Source organism: Triticum aestivum, chromosome 5B, assembly GCF_018294505.1.
Source record: "Triticum aestivum cultivar Chinese Spring chromosome 5B, IWGSC CS RefSeq v2.1, whole genome shotgun sequence".
NCBI lineage: Eukaryota > Viridiplantae > Streptophyta > Magnoliopsida > Poales > Poaceae > Triticum > Triticum aestivum.
In genome coordinates, this window is record NC_057807.1 from 13,114,185 (window position 1) to 13,135,718 (window position 21,534).

Below are 21,534 nucleotides of genomic sequence, written 5' to 3' on the forward strand. Positions count from 1 at the left end.
CTCACTTTTGCAAGTGGTCGTGAAGGGATTGACAACTCCTTTATCGCGTTGGTTGTGAGGTTCTTGTTTGTTTGTGTAGGTACGAGGGACTTGCGTGGAGCCTCCTACTGGATTGATACATTGGTTCTCAAAAACTGAGGGAAATACTTACGCTACTTTGCTACATCACCCTTTCCTCTTCAAGGGAAAAACCAACGCATGCTCAAGAGGTAGCAGATGACATCCAGCTAACAAAGCTCAGTGTGCTCGTGGAGAGGACGTTTTGAAGACTCCAACATTTCATTGAAGGCCTTTGCAGATTCCTCCATCTCATCGTCCGATTCCCGAGCATCATCAAAGTCTTGCACTATGTCTTCCATCCCGGTACCATGCTCGTCGGTGTGACAACGAAGCACCTCAGCTCTGGCACGTTGGGCAGACTCGCCATGAAATGTCCACACCGTATAACCTGGCGTAAAACCCCTCTTCTGTAGGTGTTTGCCCATTTCATCTTCTGTTCTCTTGTGCCAATTGTTGCACCCAGCACAGGGGCACCAAGTTGTCCTCTGGCCATTTGCAAATGCGCCTCACAGAAACCCCTTGGTTTTTGTTAACCATTCAATGGCCATGTCTTTCTAACTAATGTGACCGGTGTACATCCACGCACGTCAATCATCTTGCCTAGCTACTGGACACCTAATAAATAAATAAATATATATATATATATATATATATATATATTAGCATGTATATATTCATCAGTTAATGTAGTTTGTCACTTTTATTACGTCCATGCAACCTAGACGCTAATAGGTAAAGATAGGTCCTAATCCCACTCGAGTAGGTGTAGATTGGGTTCGTTTTCCCATGCTCTGCTCCGGATCCGACACAAAATTTTGATAGCACCTCCCCGTTGTTCTCCTGATACACGTCTCGGCAATAAGCAGAGAGTATGTGTACCCAGAGAACAATAGGGAGGCAATGACGAAATTCTGCATCGGATCCGGAGCAGAGCATATGGGAAAACGAACCGAATCTACACATACTCAGGCTGTCCATGGATAACGTTGGACAATTCGAAAGAATCACGGTTATAAATATGCAAATGCATGCATATTTATAGATGTAACCCTTTCAAACGGGAGACGCGTAGTGGTCACGCATACTGATGATTGAAGACACCTATAGCTAGCAAGTTTCATCGGCACGAAGACAGGAATATAGCAAATGAAGGGGGAGGAGGAGATGTCATTTGTGCTCACCCACGTACGCAGGGACGGAGCTCGTCGAACACTAGACCCTCACAGCGACAAAAAAACTACACATTTAAATCGAAAGATGAGTAACATAGCAATATTGTTTTTTCCGTCAACCTAACTAAATATTTACAACATGACCAGCGGGTTAGGGGGTTCCTCGGCGTCGATGGAAGTATCATCGGTGCGAGATACATGTGGCGCTCGGCGTTGAACACTAGATCCACATCCCACAAGTGACGCCGGCGCCCGGCATCCCGCGCGCACCAATATTTCTAGGGGCCGATGACGGTCGAACACCTTGGCGAATTTGTCTGGCAGCCTTTGCGATGAGGATTAAAGCCAAGTTTTGAAACTTCAAACAACCAAACCGACTTGAGTCAGTTTGGGTGTTTCAAGTTTCAACACTTGGCTTTTAATCGTCATTGCAGAGGCTGCAAGACAAATTCGCATAGGTGTTCGATCGCTATCGACCCCGAGAACTATTGCTGCGGGACGCCGGACACTGGCGTCACTTGTGGGACGCGGATGTAGTGTTCGACACCGACGGCCACATGTATCTCGCATCGATGATACTTTCTATTTAGGGTTCCATCGACGTGGAGGAACCCCCTAACCCGCTCGTCCCCGGGCGCCCTCTGGTATGGGCGACGGCGTCGAGACTGGAGGGGCCCACTGGCTCCACCATCTATCCCCTCGGCGACCGGCGATCCACGACCAGCGACCCTCAACCATCGGCGACCCTCTTTTTCTACTTTTCCTACTTCTTTTTTTCATCTTCTACTTCGACTTTTGTCAAATTCTTCTTCTTCTTTCTTCTTCTTCTTCTTCTTCTTCTTCTTCTTCTTCTTCTTCTTCTTCTTCTTCTTCTTCTACTTGTTGTCCTTTTTTTAATCTTCCTCTTCTTCCTCTTCTTCTTTTACTTCTTTTTTTCATATTTCTTGTTTATTCTTAAAAAATAGAAAAATAAAACTAAACTAAATGTAACCTAAAATAAACTAAATATGCCTAAACTAACCTAAACTACATTAAACTAACCTAAACTAAACTAAACTAAACAAACATAAACTAAATCTAAAAAACAAAAAAAACTCACCACGAGGAGGGGCGGGGCGGCCGGCGACAGGGGTGGCGCGGGGCGGCGGCAGCTCGGGCAGGGGAGAGAGAAAGAGGGGACAGAGAGAGGTGGGAGCGCGGCCGCTGGCCGCTTTTTAGTTAGGTCACAGCTCTTTGTCGTCTGCTAGCTAACGGCAAAGAGCCTAGCTAACGGACGTTAGGTTGGCCACTTTCTTTGTCTTCCGCTAGCAGACGGCAAAGAAAATGGTCGTTAGGTAGTTCTCGCTAGTGGGCCACCCTACTCTTTGTTGTCTGCTAGCAGACGACAAAGCTTCTATGTCGTCCGCTAGCAGACGGCAATGGGTTGGTTGATGGCAAACATGATCTTTGCCGTCAGTTGTTTCTTTGCCGTCAGTTTTTTGGTGGCTGATGGCAAAGACCTTTTTTGCCATCAGCTAGCGGACGACAAAGAGCTGGCTGACAGTAAAGATCCTAATTCCAGTAGTAATGGGAAGCTTCAAGACAATGTTGACGCAGGGTGATGGTCTGTTTGGCAGCATGCTCCGGAGCGCCCGAGGTGAAGGTTGGGATCGGGAGAAATCCCTGTCCGACACCGACGCGGTGGCACTTGTGGGTGCCTCCAGACCTTTCTGGAGGGCGTCGGGGGCTACCTTCCTGTCTCCTCGCCGCGTTCTGGGGGAAACCCTTGGCAGCAGCATCATCATCATTGTGTCCCTTCTTAGAGGTGTTGATTGGTACTGGCACTTCGGAGTCTAGGAGATTGGTGGAAGATCTCCGATGGGCGCAGCGTTTGCGAGCCTTCTTTGTTTTTGTTGATCCGCCATTGTCGGCATTTGTTTCTTTTGTACTTTCTCTTTCGTTTTTTTGGGCGTGTGTGTGCTGCTTCCGCCCCAACATCTATCATTGGTTGTATCGATAATGTTTGCTTTATAAACAAAACGGGAAAACCCTACTTCATCAAATTTCTTTTGGCTAGCCTTTTTCAGGCATTCTGAACCAACCATTTACTGCCAGTTCCAGGAATTGTTGCTAACTAGGAGTATACGTTTTACATTATCTGGCAAGTTGTGAAGACATTGATTTGGCAAAGAAGCAACTCATTCCATTCAATCTAGAGCTGTGCACCACACAATGTTATTAGATGTAGAAGCCAGCTGATTCTTAAAAGAAACGTAGCACCACTAGGGCCCAGTTCTTTTCACACAGGATTCTGCAGAATCAAGATTTTGGAAAATTCTTCCAGAATCTGTTGCCGAGTTCTTTTCTGGGATTGTAAGTTGAGATTTTGGAAAGAGTTGTGTGTTGAAATGTCTGTAGTACCCTTAGACAGAAAATGTTTGATGGATTTATTAACACCTTGTTGTTTCTAACAGTATCTAGTCGAATATGAGTACGAAAGTGATTTCCGAATGTCATAAAAAGTGCTAAATATTACATTTAGAATGGATTTAAAGATTTGTTCATTACAAAAGTGGATGAACTAAAAAAGGATAATCTCAAGGTACCAGACTAGCTATCCATAGCATAAGAAAAAAAGAAGAAGAGAGGGATGGGGAAAGAGGATGCCTCACCGTGGGTGTGGTCTGCACCTCGCGTGGGCTGCTTGTGGCCGTCGAAGTGCAGCGCCGGTGGCCGTCGGCGGTCGTCGAGGTGCAGCGCCGGTGGCCGTCTATGTTGGCGGAGACACGGCGAAGGGGAGGACGAGCAGCGAAGGAAGAGGGGCGACGAAGGGAGATAAGGCGGGCAGCGGCGGCATGAACCTGGCAGGCGGCGGCAAGGGCCTGGCCGGCGAGGTTGGTCCGGCGGCGGCGCGGCAACCCTAGCCGTCACTGCGTCTGGGACTCCTTTTTCCCCGATGCGAACAGGGGTCAAGCGGCCGCTCGCTCGTTTCCTCTGGTCCAGCGCGTGGATGGGCAGTGGCATTCCTGGTGTAATTTCGCGATGGGATAGGGGTACTCTTCTATTTTAAAACGTTTTTACGGGTGGGACTTGCGAGAATCTTCTGGGAAATCAAGCTTTTCGGTGCTTTTGGATTGCACTAGGATTTTAGAGAATCCTCTTCAGATTTTGAAAGTCAAAATGAGTTCTTTTGGCTCCAGATTTTCCAGACCAAAATTCTCCACAATCTGCTCAAAGAACTGGGCCTAGATCACATTAACCACAAGCCACTCGATCACTGGAATAAGGGGAAATCACGGATGCACCGTGTCGCTGTTCGTTCATACAGTCGTGGCTCGAAAAGCAAGCATAGAAGAGACGCCACACCAGAAGTGGCTTTTTGGTGGGGTGGGGGCATTGGCTCCTGTTTTTTGAAATGATTCAAAAATTATATTTCCAAGTTTCAAAAAATATCAAAAAATATACCACGAAAGCTTATACATATTCACAATGGATCAGTGAATTTTCGTTGGAAATTATATATTTTTTCCGAGAACATTTTTAATCTATTCATCTTCAATCATGACAGTACAACGAATACCAGAAATAATAGAAATTACATCCAGATCCGTAGACCACCTAGCGACGACTACCAGCACTGAAGCGAGCCGAACGCGCGCCACGTCAGTGTTCTCGGCCCTCCGAGTCATTCCCTTCCTGGGTGTCGTCGTCGTCCATCACGTTGGTGTTCTCGGCACGGCGTGGTCAACGTTGTCAACAAGAAACAACATCATAAGAGGAATGTACGTGGAGAAGCTGACAGTAGGGACCCACATGGTCATGGCCACACGCAAGCAAGTACCTCCTTATTATGTCAAAAAATAAATCCTCCACATGACAGTTGGGACCCACCAACTATATCTTCAGACGGAAGGAAGTGCCTCCTTAGTAAGCAAAAAATAATGATTGCTCCCCATGACAACTGGGACCCATCAGATTTGGAGACTGACTTGTGGGCCTACTAAGTTGGCGTATACGCAAGGCTTTGTCAACTTAGTCAACAAAACAATTCTAGCATCAGTGACCGTTGAATGTTAATCCAACCGCCGTGCTGCTTCTTCAACCTTTGATCTGCTTGCTCCAGCTGCCCAAACCAGCTGCGGCCGTACTGCCTGCTCCCGCTTCCCGAGGCCCTGTGCTGCCGCACAAAAAACAAAATCCCGGACCAACAATATATTTAGAAAGTACTTTAAATAATCTGGATCGACATTTCGGTATTAAAAATAGTTTGGGCCCCACCGAAATATGCGAAATTGCGTTTAAATTTATAACCTTGGCTCTGGCCAACAAAAAGAAAATGGATTGTAATAAATTGCATCAGAAGTTGCAAATGAGCTGTAAATTATTAAAATAGAATAGAAAATGAGCTAATTTGTGGGCCTATTAAGTTGACACGTATGCAATACCTATTACTTATTATATATTATTAGTGAACAAAACAATTCTAGCAGAAGTGACCGCTGGATGTCAATCCAATGGTCGTCGTGCTTCAATCTCTGATCTTCTTGCTCCAGCCGACAAATCCAACTCTGGTGGGACCGCTTGCTCCCGCCTTCCGAGGCCGCTTGTGCTGCCGCGCAGGCCTCAACGCCCCCTCCTACTCCCACCGCTAGCCAGGTCATCCCTCTACTCACCTGTGGATCTCGGGTTTGTGTTCACAAGGTCCTGTAAAAAAAAAATTAAGGGTCAGACGATTTTAAGGGGTCTGTTCAGGTCCGTTTTTTGACTGAAACTGTAAAAAGCGGTTATTTTACGAGTTTGATAACTTATACGGGGTCTGCTAGAGATGCTCTTAGCTAGATTATTTTTCTATTTCTATTTATTTTGTTAGTTACATTCGGATATGATTTGAAAATATATTCATTTCAATTTAGATTTTTTGACAAAATGCCAATAAATCCAAAGTAATATTTGGGACTTCGGGAAAATATTTTCAACCCTAATATTAAGTAAAATACAAAAAAATTATAAAACATATTTGGGGCATTAAAAATATTTCCTAAAATAATTTAGGATCCTATGTAATACCTGAAATTGTTTCAAACACCATATAAAATCCAAATGCTTCAAGTCCTAGTAAAAACTTGATGATGCCCGGCGTGTGGCTATGGGAACATTGTTAAAATAAATGCATAAATAGTTGCTAAGAATGTCAAAACTAGAAGAAAGCAAATGCAAGTTTAAAAACAGTAAAAAATATGAAGCATATGCAAAGAGAAAAACAGTTTGAATTGTAGTTAAATAATGTCATTTCTAACAAAATAATGTGAAGGATGTGTTACATAAGTATGGTGCAATCGTCCAACACATACACTATAAATACAAAATGTAATTAAAAAAACTTAGAAATGACATGAATAAATTGATGATGCAGCAGTGCTGCTGCAAAACGTGTAACTTGTAACTTACATGCATGACTTGCTTATATAGCATACTAGATGATTCCATGCGTTGCATGCGTTGCGGCGGGATCTCTGGTTACAAAATAATGGAAATAGTGTATTTCTTTACCATGAAAATCTGAACCAATTGACAGATTAACTCATTTCAAGTAAGTTTTTATGGAGAGCCAGATTTTTTTTACTAAAAGATGAAATCAGCTACAGTGGTAGGGATAGATATTGTATATCGTCTTGATGAATACAATATCTATCCCTACCACTGTACCTGAGGTCATCTTTTTAGTAAAATTGCATTATTTCCAAGTGTAAACAAAATTTCATTATTTCCAAGTGGACCGATTTGTTCATTAATCATCAATTCCGTATTTGGATAATGGAATAGATGGTGCTCAATCATCCTCGACGGGAAAAGATTTTATGTCATCAATTTATTCAAGAGCGCACATCATCGAATGACAAACAATGAGAGTTGCGGAATGCAAGCATGTAGATTTAGAAGTGTCAAAAATCAACTTCTTATTACATGGCTCTCATCATAGGGCCTTGAACGTTGGACCAATGCGACCAAGGTATAAGCAATGCTCAACTGGTTTGTTGTATAGCACCATAGGAAACAGATGATAATCTATGCCAACAAAAAGAGTAGAGGTCATAGTATAAAAAGTGGTTGTTATAAAGTAATTATCGGGGATATACCCCGCGGTATGACACGGCCGGAGTTATAACCCGGCTAGGGGCTTGGTAAACCGGCAGGTGATAAACCGGCTGACAGTTAAGATAGATGGCTAAGTCAGATGATAACCCAACAGGAGTTAAGTCAGATGATAACCTGATAGGAGTTAAGTCAGATGATAACCCGGCAGGAATTAAGTCAATCATAACCCGGCAGACGATCATAAACTGGCAGACAATCATAAACCGGCACCAGTCATAACCTGGCAGACAGTGATAACTCGGTTGCCAGGGGTTATGAAGCCTGAGACGTTATGAAGCCCAAGACGTTAAGAAGCTCACAGAGAGAAGTCAGAATAGTCTAAGTCTTAATCCGAGTTGGACTCTACATGTAACCCGCCCCTTCAACATATATAAGGAGGGGCGGGCACCCCAAGAGGGGAGAAAAACCTTAGGGTTAGACATAACTGGGAGATCCGGTTTACAGCGACTCCCTCGTGATGATAATGAAACCTAGCCACAAATAGCATGTAGGGTTGTTACCGGATGATGTTTCCCGGGGCCCGAAGCTGTCTAAATCTTTGTCTTGTGTTGCGTTTTCTCGATTCCGCTCAACCCCTCTCAAGCTACCACATAGATGCGCTGGCCTCACGACTAAGTCCTCACACTAGGACATCTGCCGTGACAATTCCACGACAGTAATCATAATTAAATCTTCATGACTACTACAGTAGAGTAGAAAGTTGAAAAAATAAGAACTTGCTGGCCATCAGCTATTGAGCCCAATCTCTAAAAATACTACTGAGCCAAAGAAAGCTACCACAATAGGACATTGGAATAGCCATACCAATACTGGTATAAAAGGTAGAATTGATTATTTCTTGGTTCCACATTTCACTACTTTATCAGATGGAAGGAAAGTTGTACACGCAGATTGCACCGGCAACTTTATCCAACCTAAAGTATAAGCTTTTGATGCCATAGCATTGATAAGGAATTCTGCTGAGCGTATGACCGGTATTAGTTGAAGAAGATTTTAATATGTCACTAAAATAAGAATCCTGCTAACTTGTTTCAAAGATTTGACCAGAACAGTTAGGTTTCTCAACCAAAAGCTTCTGCCAAGAAAATATACATGATTCCACTAATAACTTGTACTAAATGATCTGTAATGTTAAAGCAATATTTATATAATAAGAAAACAATTTTGCTAAATCATCACACCATTAATATATCACCCAAAAATTGCAAAAAAGGTCACCTGGAGAGAATGATGAATTGTTAATGCAAACTAACAAAAAATCAACAGGCTAGTCACTTAATCAAAATAAAAATCTTTAAGATTCCTAGTGCAGCCCCTCGCTGCAACTCGCAAGAAGCAATGTTGTGCCAATTGGCAACTGCCGATGCATAGAGAAAGAAGATTGTAAGCAAGATAGAAGAATATAGCATGAGATGATGAGATAAATTACTACAACACGAACTGAGTCTTGACGATATACATTGCCTTGTTGTCCATGGTGATTGTACACTGGCTGGAACCTATTTCATGAACAGCAGCAACAGTCAATGTCCACACATCTGTAGGAACCAACCATGAATGAAACCAATCAATCCAGATGCATATGATACAACCAACCAGGCAAGCAATAAACCTCCCGTCCATAGCATAGCCAAGAACTGTCACATCAAAGTAATAGCCAAGCAGAATAGCTTATCAGACATGGCCGCAGGACCGCTGAAGGGATAAATCAAATGAATATAAGAAGGAAGATGTATGTACAGACGAGAGATCTTATGCCGTTGACGGTATACACACAAATCAGAGCATGATGATGTCTTCTTCATCTTCTGACCTGAAGACGGTCGTTGAAGAGGACGGAATGAGCGCTAACGCCAGCCAAATAAGTGTGAATCTGGATAAGACTGTGTTATAGGTGGTGGCCGCCATCGGAGAACAGAGAGCGCCATCAGTCCGAGCGAGGACGCGAGGTAGAACTGGAACGCGTTGCAGGTAATGGAGGTCGCGGTAATGAGTGACATTGAATGGTGCCGTTTCTTGTGCATTTGTGGTTGAATTCGTGGCCGGGAATGTGCTAACACCAACTCAAAGGCCACGTACCATATTAGGATATGCGCTTTGAGTTAGTGAACATTTCAAAAATCAAAATTTTAGGGTGTAACATGCAGAGTCCCATAGTTTCATGCAGGTCCAAAGTCTTCAACGGTAACATTGTTTTTTTTGTTGCGGAACACCCGTGCATTCCTCTCATTTAACCTATAAATAAGAGGAATGGATGGGTGTTTCGCAACAAGAGTGCTTCTCCGTCAATATTGCTCGCCGCCATCACTTGTGAGGCAAATCTTTGGGTCACCGTCGGTGCTAAAATATTAGGGTTAATTACCATGCACGAGTAATTATCATGTTGTACATGGGCGTAAGAGTTCTTATGGAACCAACTCTATTCTACGCTTAATTAATGGATGAGGTAAATCTTTTACCTCCATTAAAAATATATTATTTTTTAGGAGGCGCAGTATCTACTTGCGAGCTCATATGCTCTGGATGAACAGTAAACACAAAAAATAAAGTAAAATTTTGATATATTTTGAATTTTTCTATCACGAACTTTAAGCAACATTTGGAGTTCTTGCAAAGTTTTATCATGAAATCACATTGGTGGAAGTCATGAAAATAATAACAAATTTGATGCTCTGAAAATGGTACTTCCAAACGCATTTTGGAACTCTAATTATGTTTTTTTTGTCAGGGCTTCCACCAATGTGATTTCATGATAAAACTTTGCAAGCACTCCAAACATTCCTTAAAGTTGATAAATCAATTATATATTTTTTCCCTATTTTTCTATTTTCATGATTTTATTGTTCTCACCGGGAGCATTTGGGCTCGATCTCAGAAAGGTACTTTCGTTGTTGTACCTCTCTTTCTCTTTCTCTTTCTCTTTCTCTTCCTCTTTCCTTTTCCTTTGTTGGAGAAACAGATGCCAACATTGGATTGAGAAGAACAGAGCGTTGCAGTATGTCATGCATTCTTATAATTAATTGTTACCGCTGCTGGTGGCTGACGATGAAAATAGCAGGTGCTCTCCCATGCTTCCATAATATAGGGGCTCCTAGGCCGTTGAAGACTTTGGACCTGCATGAAACTATGGGACTCTGCATGTTACATCCTAAAATTTTGATTTTTGAAATGTTCACTAACTCAAAGCGCATATCCTTAACTACCGCAGCTCCAGCGCATCAATTATTCCTTCCAATCTCAAAGCGCATATCCTTAACTACCGCAGCTCCAGCACATCAATTATTAGGAATAATTGATGTGCTGGAGCTGCGGTAGTTAAGGATATGCGCTTTGAGTTAGTGAACATTTCAAAAATCAAAATTTTAGGATGTAACATACAGAGTCCCATAGTTTCATGCAGGTCCAAAGTCTTCAACGGCCTAGGAGCCCCTATATCATGGAAGCATGGGAGAGCACCTGATATTTTCATCGTCAGCCACCAGCAGCGGTAACAATTAATTATAAGAATGCATGACATACTGCAACGCTCTGTTCTTCTCAATCCAATGTTGGCATCTGTTTCTCCAACAAAGGAAAAGGAAAGAGGAAGAGAAAGAGAAAGAGAAAGAGAAAGAGGTACAACAACGAAAGTACCTTTCTGAGATCAAGCCCAAATGCTCCCGGTGAGAACAATAAAATCATGAAAATAGAAAAATAGGGAAAAAATATATAATTGATTTATCAACTTTAAGGAATGTTTGGAGTGCTTGCAAAGTTTTATCATGAAATCACATTGGTGGAAGCCCTGACAAAAAAAACATAATTAAAGTTCCAAAATGCGTTTGGAAGTACCATTTTCAGAGCATCAAATTTGTTATTATTTTCATGACTTCCACCAATGTGATTTCATGATAAAACTTTGCAAGAACTCCAAATGTTGCTTAAAGTTCGTGATAGAAAAATTCAAAATATATCAAAATTTTACTTTATTTTTTGTGTTTACTGTTCATCCAGAGCATATGAGCTCGCAAGTAGATACTGCTCCTCCTAAAAAATAATATATTTTTAATGGAGGTAAAAGATTTACCTCATCCATTAATTAAGCGTAGAATAGAGTTGGTTCCATAAGAACTCTTACGCCCATGTACAACATGATAATTACTCGTGCATGGTAATTAACCCTAATATTTTAGCACCGACGGTGACCCAAAGATTTGCCTCACAAGTGATGGCGGCGAGCAATATTGATGGAGAAGCACTCTTGTTGCGAAACACCCATCCATTCCTCTTATTTAGGGCTTGTTTGGGACTGCTCCGCTTCACCAAAATCAGCTTCACTCCACCAAATCCACTTTGAAGCAGTTTCATACAGAAGTTGTAGCACTACCGAAGAGAATGTTTGGCTTCCATGTAGCTCCAGCTTCAAGAATGAGAAATTTGGTGGAAAGGATCTATTTAATTGGTTGAGGGGTGAAGAAACGAAGGGGTATCCACTTACTGATGGCAGTGGTGGGTAATTTTCCCTCAACTCCAGCTTCTAGAGTTTTTTGGAGCACCCCCTGAAGAGCTTCATAAAAATTTGGGAGTTGTTCCCCAGATTCTACTTTTTTTGCGGAGCCGCATATCGCGGAGTTACCCCGTTTGGCTTGTGTTTTTGGAGCGGAGCTAAATTTTAAGAAGCAGAACAGTTCCAAACAAGCTCTTATAGGTTAAATGAGAGGAATGCACGGGTGTTCCGCAACAGAAAAACAATGTTATCTTCGAGGTACCTAGGTGCCTAGCTTCTCTAGGGCGGGGCTGAAGAACAGAGCGCATGTGGTTGCGATCTTCAAGGGCCGCGTTTATTATTTATGGCGGCATGCACACCGACGACGTTTATCCGCCACAACAACTGAGATGCTTGTTGGATCAGTTGGAGATGGATGGATGGATCGGCATAGTCTTGCATGTTATAAACAAAGGTGAGAAAGAAATATGCATGGCTGGGAATGGGATGGAGCATCGATCACTGTGTTAGTCACATCCATCACCAACCATATGCGTGCATTCATGCATATGCACGAGCAAGAGTTACTCCTGTCTGTCCGTTCGGTATGGACCGGCAGTAAGATCCAACAACAGCAGCATAATATCATTAAATATGTTTTAATGGTAAATATGAATTTCGTGAGATCGCTGATACTCGGTGAGTCCCCGACCCGTCACTCCCGCGAGCGGCCCGGGCGTACCCCTAGCCCCCCGTCGCCACCCCACTCCTCGCCTCTCCCCTCCCTCGCCGCCGCTGGGTGAAGCCCGTGCGTGCGTCGTCGGCGGCGGGATTCTTCCCTCCCCACGAAGCGTCCGGGCGGCGCGGGACGGACGGCCATGTGGTGGCGCGTCGGGCCGGCGGGGGCTTGGGGTGGCTTCGAGGGGCGTCGCTGGTCCTCTGCTGCACCGGGCGGTGCGAGGCGACCTTGGCGCGCGGCGAGGCTTGGTATGGGCCGGCGCGCGGATCTGGCGCGGTTGTGGTCGGGCTCGAGCTGGCCGCGCGGGCGACTGAGGGTGGGGCGTCGGGGCCGCGGCCTCGGTCCGGGCTCCCGGTGGCTTGGGCGTGGACGGTGTACGTGCGCGCGGCGGTTCTTGGCTCCGGATGTGCACGCGGGGCGCGGCAGCGGCAGGCGTTCGTCGGGCGTGGGAACCAGCCGGGCGTCGCGGGTGCTACTCCGGAGCACGAGGTGTGCTGCCGGCGGTGGACCTTCTCGCCTGCTTTGCTGCTTCGCTTGCGGCTCCAATCTGGATCTGGCGTGAGCTGTTTCTTCGATCTGGTGCTGCTCTTCGCGATGTGGTGTTGGTTGTTGTAGTGGTGGTGGCCGCGGTGGTGGAATGCGGCTTCGGCCAGGGGGTGGTGCGTTTCTGGTCGCGGTGGATCGCGGGATCCCGTGGCCGGATTGAGGTCGGCCTCGGCAGGGGTGGTGTTTTGTTGGTGGCGGTCGGTGGTGGCTGGCGGTCGGCATATCCCCGGGAGAAATCCTTGCTCCGGTCTCCACCGGAGCTGACGACGGCGGCGCCCGCGGGTGACGTGATCTTTCTTGGAAGCGTCATCGTGGAGGTGCGCTCCTCCTCCCCACGGCTTTGGCTCCGGAGGGAAACCTCAGATCCGCTGGATCGTGCGATGGAGTTGTCCTCGCGTCTTTCTCCTTCTTGGGGGCATCGTCTCGAAGCCGGCTACGACTGGGAGACCGGTGGATGGCGGCATCTTCGTCACGTGGGTTGTGGCATCTTCGCCGCGTGGTTTGCGGCATCTTCGCCGCGTAGTTTGCTGAGGCGGCCATTTCGGGGGCGCTGATTTCTGTTTGGCAACGATGATGACATCGAGAGAAACTCCGGTCGCGGCTCGGGCTTTGTTAGTCGGATCTTCCCGGCGTGTCCGAGGTGCTCTTTAGGGCACGGTCGGTGCAAGTCCTGCACATTTCCCTTGTGATGATCGTCGTCAGAGTCGGAGTTGTCGGTTATTCGCGCGTGTGGCCTTCTGTTGGCATGCGCCGCCATGGTTTTTGTGCAGTTGTTTGCGGGTTGGCTTCGACGATGAAGATCTACGGTGAAGTCGGAGTCGCCCGTTCGGAGGTAGCCGGTGATGACGATGACGCTTGCGACTACTCGGCGGATGCCTTTTCCTCTTTGTAGCTATGTGATCCCATGTCAGTGGCCAGGTTGACCGGTGATACCAACTTTATATGGGTTGGATTGTATCGGTTTTAGCCTGATTTTCCGTCAATTAACTGGGCAATTCTCACTCCTTCTTAGTTAATGGAAATGACAAGTCTTTTGCCTTGTTTTAGAAAAAATTCGTGAGATCAGTGGATTTGTTATCCATGGCCTTCGTAAATGTTATTGCCCGTTCCAAACATACGCTAAATGCACCTCAGCTTGATCCATCCTCATAGTTAATGTGAATTTGAGTGATCTATTTTGAAGTGGAGGGAGCAGGTATAATCGATCGGAGGCTTAATAGTTACGGCTAAGTTCCGCGGCCGGCCTGTGCAACTGCGTCATCCATCCTTCTCAACAGAAAGCATTTGAAAAGACATCGATGAGCAGGCAAACGTGCTGCCTTTTACAGCCAACCAGACCTCAAGACCCAGAAAGTGGGACACTGCTGGTTGCAAGCCTCCAAAAACCTTTGCAACAAGAACCATTTAAAAAAAACTTTGGCTTTGGCAATAAAATATGCTGCACCATGAGCCAATTATTGAAGCCTTTTCATCCATGCATGGATGCACATGGCAAATTGCTGGTTATGGTAAACAAACACAATACAATATAGTACTACTACCTCTTTTGCATTGCCTTGAGCTGAACTAAAGCTCACCTCACCTCACCTCACCTCACCTAGGCATGCATGCATAAACTAAGAGTTCCCTGAGACATGCCGGGCTGTCTCTCACTGATCTCAGCTGCAATCTTTTTATATGTTCTTCTGTGTACGTTGTGTTTGGTTGGGTAGTAGTACTTGTCTGGCAATGACCAAAAGATAGCTAGTGTGATCATATATTCATCCTCCTAGATTAATTAGCTGCTTCCCATCTAAATTCTAAACTAATCCAATCAAATGACGTACATTGCCAAGAAAGCACTGATCAAATCACTCGAGATCATCGATAACGCGTTGTTTAATCATATCATGCATGATATACTCCATGATGGGGAACAAGCCCATCATCTGTCTGTATTAACCGGTATATACTATGTGCATGTTGAGTATGTACATACATATATGTGCAGATCACAGAGATCTTCTTGGCTTGCCCTACCAACTAAAGACATGTTGCATTTTATGCAGACAGCTCTGTGCCAACTTTGCACTGCATATCTCAACCGCTTTCTCTACCCAATAATGAACTCGATCTCAATCTCGGATTGATCATATCTTTATCTTTAAGGCTGTGCAAATCACGCAATATCTATTAAATAAATTAAGCAGACCAATGAGATAATGCAGAGGAGCTAGATAATACTACTATTCTTGCATGGATGACTCACGCACGAGTCAGCGAGAAGACATGCATGCATGTATACCGGGATATGATCTCATGCGTGCACTATACTAATCAAAATATTTCAAAGCGGGATATTATGGGATATTTTGGAAAATAATATAGTACTACTAATGAGATGCTGGGACTTGTCATATATATATGGAATTAGCTGCGAAGATCAGACCTAAAATTCATGATTGATTAATTGATGCAGACAGTTCAACATGGCAGGAAATAGTAATGCATATATATGTGACATATATATTCGTCCATTTTTCTGCATAGAAGAATTAACTGAAAATCCATACTTACATGCAGCAAAATCTTATTATAAGTATGTATCCTGGTTACTGCCCTCATTATTTCATCAGTGTGATCGGGATTGAGCAACAGCAAGTAGCTAGCTAGCAACCAAAACTTGCAAACCTGTGGCTGAGAAATCCTCGTCTCCATGCATGCACGCACGCATGCGTGCAACATATATCTATATAAGCTGATCATATGCATGCATGCACACCATCGTAACGAGCAATTTCTCACCATGAATTTCTCTCTCAGTTTTCAGAATATAAAATCATCCAAGGAAAGGGCTGATCGACTTGCTTGAGCAGGCAGCTTAGCATTCTCTCTTGGTGACACTATTTCGATCGTCGGAATTATTGGCGCCGTAATGTTGGCGCAGCGACAAGTTGAGCCGCCTCACGATCTCCTCCACCGTTGAGTTGAATCCCTCTTCCACCTGAAATCAACCAAAGTTGCACTAGGTAATTAATATTGATCAGTTAATTAAACATGCCAGATATGTACTGTATTTGGGTTATAATTCATATGTATGCATGCATGTATACCACAGTGTATCTCATGTAATTTTTTGATGTGCCACGTATATCATGTGTACATATACCTCAAGCATTTCCCAGCTAAGGCAATTCACATTGTTTAAATACACGTTAATTGCGTGAATGTGTAGCCTTGCCTTGAGATCAAATTATGAGATGCTGCAATTTCATTTTGAGACAGCGGAATGAGATCCTACAGTTTATTCTCCCCAACCTCACTGGGAAAAAAAAGTAGAAATTGTGTGTGCCAACAAGTTTATCATTCCATTTGACTGATTTATTACCTATTCAACGACCCAACTGCATGAAAAGTGCACATTTAATTAAAAAAGTACAGAAGAAAAAGTTCTATCCGGCTGATCTCTTAACTATGATCTTATCCGATATAGCACGCTTGAGTCCAACAACTAACCTGCTGATCGATCAATCACTTATCAAGCTACCTCTTGGTGAGTTGTCTTCAACACACACAGATCATATCTCCAAGTTTTTTAATCCTATATCATAAACATGAAACCCAAAAACTAATTCTTGGTTGATCAAATATCTACAGCATATATAGTGGCCTTTTATTTTTCCAGAGATCTATAAGGATGTCCCATTTGGGGTTGTCACATCTCCGGATCCGGTCACACAGCTTTCTAGCTATAATGGAGTTCACATGCATGGAGTAAAGTACCTGCCCATACAAACAAATGCAATGAATAGAGATGTTCAGAGATAAATGTACAAGTGGGTTATTACACGAGATGCCTAAATAACCCAAAAATAGGGGCTTCGTGATATATATTTTTGATTCAGTACTGTTGTGTCATTCAGTGTGTTGGAGTGTCTTCTCCTTTTTGAGAGACACGTTTTCTTGACAGTAAAATTATGGTTTTTGTGCAATGAGAGACCGAGAGCACCACCGCGTGCCACTTCAAAAAAAAAAAAACAGACGAATGCAACCATTCTGCACTTACTGGTTAATCTCCAAGGGACTTGCTTGACCCTACAAACTCCATTATCAGTGACAACTTTCTTAGGGCATCAACAATTTATATACTACAAATTGCTCGTCCCTCCTTTTCCAGTTTAAAAGGGCCACACATATCCCTAAATCAACGATTTTACCAATCTAATACTAATTGTATGCCACAAAAATTATACCATTAGAAAATATAACCTTTGAAGTTTCTAATGATATATTGTTTGTGATATATAACTCATGTTATGTTGGTTAATTGCCGATCAGGGGTACACGTGGGACTTTTAAAACAGAAAGGGCCGGGGGTAGTAATTACACATGTGCTTAATGAGTGTTCCTGGGAGAAGCATCAACGATCCATCTTCGAATTATCCATTGCCACACACATTTTTTGTTTCTTACACTATGGATTGGTTGAAGGCGATCCAATGTTACAAGATTTGATGACCACATATGGCCAACGTCGGCTAGGAAAGCTAGCTAGCTAGGAGATATTATTTGATATCATCTTGATATTGAATTATTGATACATTGCCCTTTGTCGAAAATAAAGGAGAGACGGGAAACCAGAGCAGACTTAAAATTACTAAAATTTATGAAGAAGAGATCTTTAACACCCCATTCTACACCCCTTTAGAAGGCAAGAACTAAAACGTGTTTACTACTCCCTCTGTTTCTAAATATAAGTCTTTTTAGATATTTCAATAGGAGACTACATACGGAGCAAAATGAGTGAACCTACCCTCTAAACTACGTCTATATACATCTATATGTAGTTCATAGTGAAATCTCTAGAAAGACTTATATTTAGGAACGGAGGGAGTATTTCGCTAAGCACCTCGTATTGTCAGATTAGTAGACGAGGATGAGGTGAAGTGCAATTTTGCTACATCTAAGTCGCATGATATTTTCTTATGTCTAAGTAGGAGTAGATGGCATGAGCCATCCCATGTCACGGTGTTTAGATTCACGAGGACGTACGTGGCCGGGTGGAATTAATGATCAAGATCAGATCAGATGGTAAGAAAATCTTATTCGACTTACCACAGTGCAATTTGCACTCGATCTTGACTCCATATATAACTCACTTCTTTATGCAAGTACGGAAATATGAGCAGAAACTTGCTTAATTAGCTGCTGCTTGCCTTTGCGGTGATGGTGATGATGGCGGTGTCGGCGGGGAAGGGCATGACGCTGGTGTGGGTGATGGCGAGCCGGAGCTCCTCCACCTCCGCCAGCACCCTCACCAGCAGCCCCCTCGCGTTCTTGCAGTGGATCCGCACCAGCACGGTCTTCTCGCCCGACACCCGCACCTCGATCTCCGGCAGCCCGCCGTGGCTCGACTCGCCGGCGTCCTCGTCGTCGTCGTCTTCGTCGTCCGCCTTGATCTTCTTGCTGACGAGCACGGCAGACCGGATGGTGGTGGTGGTGGTGGCGGCGGCGGCGGCGCTGTCGTCGTCCTCCATGGTCTTCACCTTCTCCTGCAGCTCCCTCACGTACTTCACCGCGTCCCCAAGAATCGTCGCCTTGTCCATCTGCACATGTCGGAGAGACCAGTTCATCAAGGAGTAGATCAAAATTCTTAGTCTGCACATACAATCTTAATAAATCTGCCCAAGTATAGTTAAGCTGCAGATGGTTAAGAAGAAGATTTAAGCGCGTGGAATGAAATCGAGAAGGACGAAGAGGAGCAAGGAACCTTCTTGAGGTTGGGGATGACGGTGGAGAGCTCGATGAAGCGCTGGTTGATCTTCTCCCGGCGGCGGCGCTCGGCGATGATGTGGTCCTGCACGGGCCCCGGAGAGGCAGACGGCCCGGCCGTTGTGCCCTGCGCGCTGGCCCCCGATCTCCTCCCGGCGGCGGGCGTACTGTGGCCTCTGGGGGCAGGGGCCGGCCGCGGGGAGATGTCGATGTCAGCCGGCAGCTGCGCGGACGCGGCGGCGGCGCTGAAGTTCCAGCTCATGGGCCTGCTGCTGCTGGTGGCCCTGGTCCTGGCGCGGGCCGTGTGCGGGGACCACCCGGGCCCGGCGGCGGCCGCGTCGTGGTCCATGGCGGCGCCGGGGCTGTCGCCGGAGCTGGTGCTCCAGCTGCTGGGCTGGTGGTGGTCCACCTGCACCCTCAGGTCCCTGACGCCGGCGCCGGCCGCCGTGGACTCGCGGAGCGCCTGCAGCGAGGGGAAGGCGGCACCAGCACTGCTGCCACCGGAGCTGGAGCCAGCAGCACCACCGTATACAGGAGGAGCCGCGGCGGCCGCAGCAGCGTGGTACTGCTGCTGGTCCAGCGTGTTCATCGCCCACTGCATGAAGTCGTCCATGGCTCCTCAACCTCAACCTCGATCGACCGATCCCTGCAGGAACAAATCAATTAACACTCACTACTCCATGAATCAACAACAACACATCAATCCCATGCATGGCAGCCCAGCTTGATTGGACTCTAGATGATGAACTCAACAAGCACAAATATATCCCTACGATTGAACTGCTCGCTCCTCAAATACCTGGCTTCAGATCTCTTCCTCCCTCTCCCTGCTCTAGAGTGAGAGGGAGAGAGGAACTCTAGCTAGCTAGCTAGAGAGAGAGAGAGAGAGAGAGAGAGAGAGAGAGAGAGAGAGAGAAAGCAAAGCTGAATTGAGGGAACAAATACCAAAAGAATAGTTTTTGGTTGTGTGTCCTACGAGCTAGCTAGCTACCAGTATTATACTTGTGAGGGCATTTCACATCGCACCCCACAGATAATACTAAATACTATATGTGTGTGTACAGGATAGCTTCTGTTCCACTGTTTTCTTGGAACTGTTGTACGTGCGCGGTTAAAAATCTACCGGCACGTACTAGTAGTAGATACTCCAGTACATAAGAGGATAATGCCAACCATATATAGATATTGTTCCAGTGAAAACAGTGTCACTAGATCTCATCGTTTTCACCTTGTGTACCACTTACCAACATGAAAAGTAAATGTCCAATTTCATCACATTTTCGTTGTACATTTAGCTGGATAAGATGCATATCAAATAGTATATTCAACAACGCTTGGCATGAGTGATTCGCAATCTAAAAAAGCAATCAAGAAGAAAAAAACATCATAATCAAGTCCACACAACTCAACTAAAAAAACCGGCCCCTACACAAATACTACAAACTACTGTACACATGTGTTGAGCGATGCGGGCTTTAAGAGTCAACTTCTGAGCGCCTGGTATATTATTCAATCAAACTAGCTGCGTGCGCGCTACATGTAGTCTGCCATTCTTAACTGGTTGTTAATCGTGGAGGGTCCATCAGTGACCATTTCTAGGGTTCACATCGGAACACGGTTTTCTCGAACGGGGGCCGCTGCCGCCCGTTCACACATGCTTTGAGATTGGTGAGCTGTTTTAGTTTTAGTTTTTACAATACATGGCGTGTATGATTCTGTACTATTTGGAGAATGCAAGGACATACATGTCAAGCTGTGAATATTTATGAATTATTACATATTTTTGATACAATAAAGTGCTTGGTATATGTAAGAGATATTGATCCTGAAATTGATTGAAATTATACATGTCAATAATTATGAATTATATATGTAAATATTTTAAACGGGCAATTCTTTGGAAATATTAAACAAAATAAAGGATCGATCAATGACCATTTCTGGGGTTCACACGGAAGCTGGATTTTCTAGTGGAACCACCAAATATTATGAGATTGGTGAAATATTTTAGCGATTTTTCCAACACAATGTGTGCATCATTTTGTATCACTAGGTGAATACAAGTACATGCTCCATGTCCCCACTTGGACACGCCAAAATTGTGTGAGAAATATTCATGAATGATATTTGCAAATCCTTTTGAAATAGTGAAATGGTTGGTACCTATACAAAATATTTCTTAAATTGATTAAAATATGATTGAAATAATTGTAATTTATGTGAATATTATGAATACATTTTTACATTTTTGTAACAATAAAAATGTTTGGTACATGTATAAAATATTTCTGAAAGTTACTGAAATAAATAAATATTGCTTTATATTGGTAAACCTTTTCCGAAACAATGAAATATAACTGAAATAAATAAATTTTCAAAACAATGAAATATAACTGAAATAAATATAGATGAGTGTGCGTGTGTGTTGTGAACATGTGAGTTTGTATTGTGTTTCTAAGCAAAACTAATTACCACGTGGTTAGTAATTGAACTAATCAGCGTATAAATGTGATGTGCCAAGTGTCACTCCCTTTATTGGCTATGGAACTCCATGTGATGCATATATGTAGATGGATGTGCATGTGTTGGATGCATGGTCCTTGAGATGGACCAATCGGATGAGCAGTTAAAGCCGAGATTGGCATCACATACATGATACGTCAACA

General features: G+C 44.3%; 1 protein-coding gene across 2 annotated transcripts; it reads right to left on the minus strand.

The window, feature by feature from the left end:
* Nucleotides 1–15,541: 15,541 nt before the first annotated feature.
* On the minus strand, nt 15,542–19,840 carry LOC123110121 (transcription factor NAI1). Of its 2 annotated transcripts, XM_044530566.1 has the most exons (4): nt 19,668–19,840; nt 18,867–19,514; nt 18,313–18,702; nt 15,542–16,100 (listed from the first exon to the last, which is right to left on the minus strand). In XM_044530566.1, exons 2-4 carry the CDS (start codon nt 19,479–19,481, stop codon nt 15,978–15,980), a joined length of 1,128 nt encoding a protein of 375 aa, XP_044386501.1. In that variant the 5' UTR covers nt 19,482–19,514; nt 19,668–19,840; the 3' UTR covers nt 15,542–15,977. The 2 variants fall into 2 exon arrangements, with proteins under 2 accessions (XP_044386501.1, XP_044386502.1); XM_044530567.1 differs by lacking the exon at nt 19,668–19,840 and having other exon boundaries at nt 18,867–19,659.
* Nucleotides 19,841–21,534: the final 1,694 nt, after the last annotated feature.

Bases quoted from the DNA above. Each gene is read 5' to 3' on its own strand.
- LOC123110121 (XM_044530566.1), bottom strand. From the start codon at position 19,481: ATGGACGACTTCATGCAGTGGGCGATGAACACGCTGGACCAGCAGCAG. The intron at 18,703-18,866 runs GTTCCTTGCTCC...CGACATGTGCAG, and splicing joins TCATCCCCAACCTCAAGAAG to ATGGACAAGGCGACGATTCT. The intron at 16,101-18,312 runs GCAAGCAGCAGC...GGTTGATTTCAG, and splicing joins TCATCACCATCACCGCAAAG to GTGGAAGAGGGATTCAACTC.